The 8,801-nt window shown below is 59.6% G+C and overlaps 1 protein-coding gene across 6 annotated transcripts; it reads right to left on the bottom strand.

Annotated features, from left to right (window-relative positions):
* Positions 1-86: 86 nt before the first annotated feature.
* On the bottom strand, positions 87-8,377 carry NFKB2 (nuclear factor kappa B subunit 2). Of its 6 annotated transcripts, XM_060126379.1 has the most exons (23): positions 7,775-8,377; positions 6,415-6,506; positions 6,049-6,130; positions 5,891-5,931; positions 5,538-5,636; positions 5,307-5,458; positions 4,942-5,048; positions 4,689-4,847; positions 4,295-4,399; positions 4,081-4,166; positions 3,864-4,002; positions 3,496-3,624; positions 3,165-3,371; positions 2,944-3,085; positions 2,441-2,555; positions 2,135-2,348; positions 1,817-1,986; positions 1,590-1,692; positions 1,310-1,461; positions 1,111-1,180; positions 699-871; positions 474-585; positions 87-374 (listed from the first exon to the last, which is right to left on the bottom strand). In XM_060126379.1, the coding sequence occupies exons 2-23, from the start codon at positions 6,433-6,435 to the stop codon at positions 250-252; spliced, it is 2,703 nt and encodes a 900-aa protein (XP_059982362.1). In that variant the 5' UTR covers positions 6,436-6,506; positions 7,775-8,377; the 3' UTR covers positions 87-249. The 6 variants fall into 6 exon arrangements, 5 of the variants coding, with proteins under 5 accessions (XP_059982362.1, XP_059982361.1, XP_059982363.1 ...); XM_060126378.1 differs by lacking the exon at positions 7,775-8,377 and having other exon boundaries at positions 6,415-6,701; XM_060126380.1 differs by lacking the exon at positions 7,775-8,377 and having other exon boundaries at positions 87-371; positions 6,415-6,699.
* Between the last annotated feature and the right edge of the window lie 424 nt (positions 8,378-8,801).

Below are 8,801 nucleotides of genomic sequence, written 5' to 3'. Positions count from 1 at the left end.
TGGCTGGGCCTCCTCCTCTATCCAGTGCCTGGCCTGAGGCCAGGATAGGCATTTGGTTCCCAGGAACAATAGTCACACACATCAGGGGCTGCTCTAAGTTGGGGAGGAGGCCACACCCCCTCCCTTTCTCATGAGAATCTTTTATTTGCCCCAACTGAAGGGTGGGCACGGGGTGTTAAATAAGAACTGGAATAGGTGGGGACACTGTACAGAGGGGCCCAGGAAGGGGGCTGGTGGGTGGGCAGCAGTTCAGTGCACCTGAGGCTGGGGATGTCCGTGGCAGAGCCCTCCTGGTGGCTCAGGAGGGGGACCCAGCTTCTCTGCTTCCTGTTCCACCGACTGGCTCCCGTATGCACTGTCCTCCTTCACCTCTGCTGGGGGAGTGGACACGGGGAAGGACATAGGGAAGAGTCAAGGCCTCAAGCCTCCCACCCTCCAAGCCCAGATCCACCTTTGAGGTAGGGCCCCTTTACCTGTGCTAGGCAGCTTTTCTCGGGTCTCAGGACCTCTCAGCAGCCTCACTCCCTCGTCCAGGCCCATGTCAGACAGGGCATCCAGCAGGCCCGCCAAGTCCCCACCAGCCAGCTGAGGAGAAGGACAAGGCAGGAGGCTTGAGTCATGGTTAGGGTGTGGTGTCCGCAGAGAAGCACCAGAGACCTGAGGCTGGGGCATGGAGCACGGGACGGGGACCGACTGACCTTGTAACTGCGTAGGAGACTGCCGCTGGGTGAGGCCGTCTTTCGATATGTGTCCACCAGACTGCGCAGACCCAGCCGTTCTGCCAGCTCTGCCCAGCTGCCCTGGGCTCCTGGCCCGTCTAGCAGATGCTCCAGGTTCTGTAGGACTGTATCCTCGAGTGGCATCTCTGGCCCTGAGGGGGACACACACATACCATGTTAGTTACCCCCCAGAGATGGGCAAAAACACAGCTGAATGCCACCTTTCTCGCATGGTAACCTGATAGATAAGGCAGGAAGGGCCACTGGGGGGCAATGGACGGAGGACAGGGATGGAGGAAGGGAGACCTCCTTGAGTGGCCCTGAAGGAGAAGAGACCTCTGTGAGCAGGGGTCTGGGGTCTGGCATCTGGCAATGGGTGGGGAGATCTCACCTGCAGGGCTAGGTGGGGTCAGGGGGGGCGCCATGGTGTCCTGAGCAGCATTTAGCAGCAAGGTCTTCACCTGGGGAGACAGCCTCAGCCTTGACTACCTCCCATCACAGTCCTTAAGCCCAGGTACCAGATACTCAGGACCCATCTATAAGCCCAGCTGCCCCATCCCCTGGTACTTCTAGTCCCAGCCTGGCCTCACCTTGCTGCTGCGAGTGAGGTCAAGAGGTGTGTGGCCCCGAAAGCTGCCTCGGGTGTCCCTCTCAGGGCCCTCAGAATCTGAGTCACTACCAGAGGTGGGGGGCGAAGGCAGTGGGCACAAGGGCTCCTCGTTCTCTGCATGGATGTCGGCACCTGGGTGAGGGGATAGTCATGGAGAAGTACAACAGGAGCCCACATTAAGGATGCAAAGTGGGGGGACTGGGAGGCCCCGCTTTCCTTCCCCCCAGCCCTGTTCATATGCCCCTGAGAGTGAGACTGACCGGCCTTCAGAAGGAGGCGGGTGAGGGTCGGGGATCCCAGTCCAGCTGCCAGGTGTAGGGGCGTGTTTCCCGCAAAGGTACGGGCATTCACATTGGCCCGGAGCTGTGGGGTGCAAAGGAGTGGTTGATCACAGCACCAACTGATTGGCTGTCCCTCCGCCACACCCTCCCCATCCCTAGTCCCTCCACACCCTTGGCTCCATGCCTTCCACAATCCTCAGTCCCACCTTGGTGACCAGATGGGTGACCAACCCCAGCTCCTCCATTTCTGTGGCTAGATGCAGGGCTGTTCGGCCCCCCTGCCGCTCTGCAGCCTCCACTTCAGCTCCGTTGTCCACCAGCAGATCCAGGCACTCGGGGCTTCGGGCACGGACCGCCAGGTGTACAGGGTACAGTCCTAGTGACACAGCATGCTCAGCCTGCAGCTGTGCCCCCAGTGTGACCCCCTGACCATCTGACCTCGATGCCTCATGTCCACTACAGGCACTCACCAGGTACCCTCTCTGGTCCCCACCCTTGCCCGCTGGTCCAGGTGATGAACTCACCTTCAAAGTCTGGCAAGTGCAACAGTTGGGGCATGCTGGGAACTCCACTCCGCAGAAGGGTGCGCAGCACGTCAGGGGCACTGGCACGTGCCCGGAGTGCCAGGTGCACGGCTGAGTCTCCATGCCGATCCAGCAGTGCTGGATCTGCGCCCACCTGCAGCAGGAAGCTCACCACGCTGGTCTGCCCGGTGATCACTGCCAGATGCAGGGGCGTCTGGGGAGGCAGGCAGAGTGAGCCAGGCCTGCTCCTGGCCTAGACCCACCTGACTTCCAACCCCTACCCCCTCACCAATAGATGCCCCTCACCTGGTGCAGGTGGTTGGTGAGATTAACAACGCCGAGGTGCGGGGCGTGGTAGATGACGTGGGCTATTTGCTCAATGACGCTGGTCTGCCCGTGGATGATGGCCAAATGCAGCGGCCTGGGGGTTGGGGAGTAAGACTCTGGCCTAGTGAGCCCAGCAACGCAGCATCCTTCACTCTCAAAACCCCACCACCTCCACAATCTCTCTCCCTCGGCCCCGCCCAGCCCAGACGTCTCCAAGGACATCGCTGCACCTGAACTTAATACTTCCGAGCACCTTTTGCTCTAAGTATGTACTATTATTGTGCCCCTTTAAAACTGAAGTGTGCAGAGATTAAGTATCTTGGACAGAACTAGAGCATAACGAGGCCAGGCTTGAAACCGGGTCTGTCCAACTCCAGAGCCCTGGCTCTTTTTAAGTCCCTTTCCCGCCCCGCCCCCCCCACGACCTTCCACCGCGCCAAGCCCAGGACCCCGCCCGCCCGGCCGCCCGCCCTCCCACCTACGTGTCTCCGTTCTCGTCCTGCGCGGTCAGCAGGTGGCGCTGTCCTGCCAGCAGCGCGCGCGCGTCTGCCGTGACGCCGTAGTCGAGCAAGGCTCTGGCGCTGCGCTGCGCCAGGCCGAACAGGCGCGCGTTGTATTCCCGGGCTGGGGGCGACAGGGGGTGTGGGCATGGGCTAGGTCCCCACCCGCAGCGTCCCGACCGCCCGGATTCCCGAGGCCGTACCTCGATGCAGCAGCTCCGGGGCCTGTTCGCGTTGGAGGGTCCCGGAGGGGGCGCTCAGCTCTGCTGCTTCCTCCCCAGCATCCACGCTAGGCGCCTCGGAGGCCATCTGCGCCCCGCCCCCGCCTCCCGGGTAGCAGCCCATTGGGGCCGCACCGGACTGGTAGGGGCTGTAGGCCAAGGAGGAGGAGAAAAAGCCGAGGCTGCCACCTGTGGACACAGGCAGGACTGTGGGGAGGGGGCACCAGGAGGACTCTTCCAGATTTCTTCCCCCACAACTTTTCTCCCCTTTACCCCTCCCTCATCCATTCCCCTTCGTGCCACCAGCACTCACCTCCTCCTCCAGCTCCTCCATAACCCCCAGCCGAGCCCCCAGAGCCTCCACCCATGTGGGAGCCACCCCCAAAGGGCTGGGAGAAGGTGGGCAAGGCTTTCCTCCGCTTCCGCTGCACCTCCTCCTTGTCTGGGGGGAGAGGCAAATGAGATATTAAAACCCCAACTCACGCCTTGCCTCAAGAGCCCTGTCCCATGTTTGGTAATGGCCTTTCCCCTGAAAGCCCTCAGGCTGGCTCCTAGGGTCACCTCTTACTGGGACCTTCCCTACTCCTGATTTGACTCATGGGTCCCCTGATCTAGTTCTTGGGACCCTCCAGCCAAGCCCCCCCCCCTCCAGCCCCCGTGGGATCTTCAGCCCAGCTCCACCTTCCACCAGAGGATAATAGGTGAACTGTTTGGAGTCAGAGACATCCCCCCCACGCTTGCGTTTCAGTTGCAGGAACACAGTTACAGGACGCTCAATCTTCATCTTGTGATAGGGAGGTGTCCGGAACACAATGGCATACTAGGGGGAAAGAGAACATAAGGTGTATTAAGGCCTTGGCCTAGTTTCGGCCCAGGCCCAGCCCTGGCCCTAGGGTACCTGTTTGTGAACATCTGTGGGAGAGAAGTCCCCGAAGGCCTGCCATCCATTCTCATCATCCTCGTAGAACCGAACCTCAATGTCATCTACAGGGGAAATTGAAGTTTGGCCACAGCTCCTAGTAGAATCTCCAGGGCCATTTGTCCTGGAGCTGTCCCGGTCCCCAAGCTTGATACCCAACATCCCTAGCTCCCAGCCTAGGCTCCAGCCTCACCTTTCTGCACCTTGTCACAAAGCAGATAAACCTCATCTCCACCCCGCACAGAGCCAGCTGTCTTGTCCATTCGAGAAATCTTCAGGTTTGAGGCTCCAGGAGACTCTATGGAGATGGGATATCAATTACTTGAGAGGATATAATAGCCATGGTCCCAATTATGGAGCCAGGGGCTTTGTATTATCTGAACAACCCCAAGAGGTACAGGAACTGCTAGTATCTTCATCTACTCAAGATGGAAGCCATACTCAGAGAGGGGAAGTGACTTGCTCAAGATCACTCAGCTCATACATGGTGGGGCCAAGTTCAAACCCAGGCCTATCTGACTCCACAGTTCAAGGTTGCCCTCCATGCTCCCTCTGGCACCCAGGCCCCAGGTGATCAGGATACTCACTGCTGTCATGGATGGGTTGAGAGATAACTGGCTTCAGGGGCAGAGAGAAGGAGCCATCACTGGCTCGAAGGAAGGCAGAAAAGCGCAGCCGCACAATGCTCAGATCCATCACCTTCTTTAGTTCCTTGGCCTCCTGCTCCAGCTCCCGACGCTCGGCCTCTGGGCAGCGGGCACACATGTGACCCCTGGAGTCCTTCTCCTTCTCTACTCCTTCCATGACCACCTCCCATGACTCCCTCCATGTCCTCCATACCCGTAAGGCCCTGGGGCCTGGAGCGAAGCCGCTGTCTCTGAAGTTTTTGTATCATAATCTCCATCATGTTCTTCTTGGTCACATGCAGGACACCCAGGTTGTTAAATCTGGGTAGGGGAGGGGAGGAGTCAGAGGCCTTGCAGGCAGTTCTTTCCTCCTGAGGCACCCTCCCCACTGCCAGGGCTCAGCTCAGCTCTACTTCCTCTAGGAAGCTTTTCTAGTTTTCACTTGGGGCCTTGGGTTCTAGGGCCAACCAGGGTCTCTCCCCTTGGTCAGATGCTAAGCTCACAGAGGTGGGCTGGGGCCTAGAACTGGCAAGCAATGAGGGGGCACGCCAGTGGAGACCAGGGGTAGGGGGCACCTACTGGGCAGTCATATCCTTGGGCCCCACAGACACTGCGCAGACCCCCAGCTCCGAGCATTGCTTGCCCACCAAACTGTGGGCGTGAGCACGAGGCGGGTCACTGTGTGTTACCAGGTCCACCTCTATCTTGGCCGGTCCCTCGTAGTTACAGATCTGTGAGGGGTGAGGACTGTCAGTAATGCCCATGAATACACTGTCCACTAGCCCACCCTCCAGCACTATCCTGGCTCACCTTGACAGTGGGATACGTCTTCCGACCCTTCTCGCTGGAGGCACCTGGCAGCCCTCCGTGGGAAGGGCCTTCACAGCCATATCGAAATCGGAAGCCTCGCTGAAGGTGCCAGGGCACAATGACATTGTGACCAGGACAGACACCAGCCCCCCATGCCCCCCAGCCAGCAGTGACCATAATGACTGGATGTGTGTATCCTGAATCACAACCACACCACTGTGATCATCAGCAGCTAACCATCCCAACCCTAAGTGGGTCTGTGTCAGTTACCCTCCCTGTGGCCACCCAGCTGCAACTACCCCACTCGCCCCCAAAGCTGAAGCCATCCCACACTATCCCTTCCACTCGCTCACCTGCTTAGGCTGTTCCACGATCACCAGGTAGGGGCCATCAGCTGGGGACAGAGGGGCCTTGCTGAGCCAGGATCTCTGAGCCCACTCCCAAGGCAGAGGGCACATACTCCTCCCTTCCCCTCCCTCCAAGACAAGGGGAGGTCAGGGGACTTACTAACCTGTCTCTGGGGCTGGTTCCTTGGGTCCCACCATGGACGGGTTGAATTTGAAATCATCATATTCAATGATGCCATCCAGACCCTGGTTTGGAGACAGACTGGGGTGGCAGCTGATTCTGAGCCACCCCCAGAGCCCTCCACCTCTCAGCTCTGTAAGCCCTCAGTAATGACTCCCTCTCCTCCCCAGGCCCATATGAAAGCTCCTACTGTAAGCAGTTTGTAGACAGACTGACTGACAGGCAGGGTGAGATAATCTGAGGACATTACAGGTGTCGGGGAGTAGATGGCACTCCGAAAGATGGGCAGACAAGCAGACAGGCACGGGGGGGCAGACGGCCGGCTTTGGGGCCAGGCGGCGTGACTCACTGGGTCGTAGCAACTGTCCATGTCTCTGGGCTAGGCCCGGCTCTGTCCGGTGGCTTCGGCGGGTCCTGTTCCCCAGAGTTTCAGGCGCCCGCCTTAGGTGGGGAGGAGTGGCGGGGGTAGGGAGAGACAGATCAGGACGGGAGTTGGGGGAAGAGGGGGGCCCAAATTTGGGGGAGGGTCCGATCTCCTCCAGGTACCCGTCCGGGTGTGGCGGGCAAGATCCGGTGGAGGGCGAAATCTGGAGCTGGGCTGGGCCGGGCCGGGGAAGGGGCAGGAAAGTTAGAACAGCTTAGGAAAGTCCCGAAAATACCACGGGGAGGCGGGGCCGGAGGGGGCGTGCCTGGAAATGACGCCACTGGCCACTCCCCCGAGGCGGGAGGGGCGCGAGGTCTTCTCGCTGGCCTGCGGGCGCCCGCAGCACCTCTACAAGCAGAGGAGCGGCGAGACCCAGAGAAGGCCCCGCGGGGTTGGGGGCCACCTCCTCCCTCCAGGGCAGGCGCCAGGGCCTGGAGGGTCTTTCAAGGCCGGGGGAGGCTACTAGTCCGGGGCCAGGCCCGCCTCCCGTCCCCTTCCCCTCCCCCGTCCTGGAGCAACCTCGGGATTTTCTACTCCGAGAGAGGCCACGGCTGATTCACCCCGGGGGGTTTTGGGGGGATATTCCTACTGTAAGGAGGCCTCCTCCCCGAAGGGCTGTAGGCGGGGGCTCTTCCCAGTCGGGGGCCCCGGGGTTCTGCCCCGAGAACCGGTCTCTGGGGCCACGGGGCGGCGGGAGGAAAGGTGTCTCCTCCTTGGGATGGGTTCCTCTATTCCCTCTCCCCGAAACATCTGTACAGCTGTTGATTCCCACACCGCACCTGCTTTGGGGGCCCACGCCCCCCCCAGTCCCATAGCCGTGTGTAATGCATGTATGTGTCTGCATCACAGGTGTACAAGTGTGTTTCGGCCCATGTGCTTGTGTGTGCATGGTGTGAACATGCGTGTACAGGTGAGCGTCCTTTAATCAGTGTGGACACATGTCTGAGCATGTATGTAAGGGCACAGGTGAACATATCTTTGAGTTTCTGCGTGAAGGGTATGGGGTCCAGGCACCTGTGCACGGGTGAGTGTGTTTTGCGTGTGCATGTGTGTGTGAGTCTGAGTGCATGGACGACCCTTTGCACCCGCCGGTATATGTGTAGATGTACGTACGGCCCGCGTCTTTGTACAGGGATATTGATGTGTATCCGCGTGTCTTGTTCGTGTGCGTGCTCTCTGGAGTGTGCAGATGCCGCTCTTAAGCTCTGGGGCTCGGTCAGCTAAGGGCCCTCCTCCTGCCCTTCCCGGCGTCCCGCCACCCAGGGGTCTGAACCCAGCCACTCACCGCGGCGGCGGCTCCGGTTCCGGATACTCTCCTTGCCCGACCCACCTCGGACGGGTCGCGGCACCTCTCCAACCACCCGGACTCCAGTCGGGAAAGCCCCTTTTCGGCCCCCAGGAGGGGGGAATTCCCGTGACGTTTCCGTGCGTCACTCGCCATGCCCTTTTTTATTGGCTGAAAGTTTAAGTCCCGGACTCGCACAGCCAATCAGGAGTGGCTCAGGCAGCCCCTCAGAGGAGAAATATTTGCGCAGCGCGGGAAGCGGGAGTGAGAATGACTCTCAGGCGCTGGCTCTGGCCTGGGGACCAGTCCGCTGCGGGATCCGCTGACCGAGTGCCATTCCCCAGTCGAAGGACCCGGCTCCAGTCTCCTCACCCACCCAGGCATGTCCCAGCCGGCTGGCAGCCCCCGCTGCTGCTCGGCTTTATGGTGCGCCTAATACTTGGCCACTTCTGAAGCCGGGGAACCCCAAGGGGAGGCTGGTTTGCCTCAGCCCTCTGGCCCCCCGCCCGGAGCGGGGCCCCGCTGCCGGGAAGACTTAGGGGAAGAGGGAGGAAGTTGATCTTGCAGTCGGTTCCAGAGTGCCATCTGGTGGCCTCTCTGGAGCCGCGAGGAGACTCCGTAATCTTCTCTTAATCAGTCTTCCCTGGAAGCGACAATCTGTACCTAAAACTTGTTCTATAAATGGCAGGTTAACAGCTGGCCAGACTTTCAGACCTGAACTCAGGTCTGCGCCGCGTAAGAGAAATGAGTTGTTTATTTGGGGGACTCAGGCCTTGTTCATCGATCACGGAGATTTGGAATATTAGAATGGAAAAGGCATCCAAAATTAATAGTTAATACTTCCTCCGATGTAGGAAATTGCCTTTTATACAGTTTCCAATGTCCGCTTCGACCCTTCTAGTGGCAGCAAGGTCAGTACAGAATTTCACAAGGTGCTGAACTCCGAGGCTGGACATTTCTGGTTGGTAGAATTTTTTTTTAGGAGGTGCCATGAGTAATCTCCATTCTTGCAGGCGTCCTCCCTTCG

The sequence above is a fragment of the Lagenorhynchus albirostris genome, chromosome 16 (genome assembly GCF_949774975.1).
Source record: "Lagenorhynchus albirostris chromosome 16, mLagAlb1.1, whole genome shotgun sequence".
Taxonomy (NCBI): domain Eukaryota; kingdom Metazoa; phylum Chordata; class Mammalia; order Artiodactyla; family Delphinidae; genus Lagenorhynchus; species Lagenorhynchus albirostris.
This window is presented reverse-complemented; position numbering and strand designations above follow the sequence as displayed.

Excerpts from the sequence above, each read along its gene's own strand:
- NFKB2 (XM_060126379.1), bottom strand. The coding sequence starts at position 6,435 with ATGGACAGTTGCTACGACCCA. Across the intron at positions 6,131-6,414 it reads TGGACAGTTGCTACGACCCA|GGTCTGGATGGCATCATTGA; the intron begins GTGAGTCACGCC and ends TCTCCAAACCAG. Across the intron at positions 5,637-5,890 it reads TCGTGGAACAGCCTAAGCAG|CGAGGCTTCCGATTTCGATA; the intron begins GTGAGCGAGTGG and ends TGGCACCTTCAG.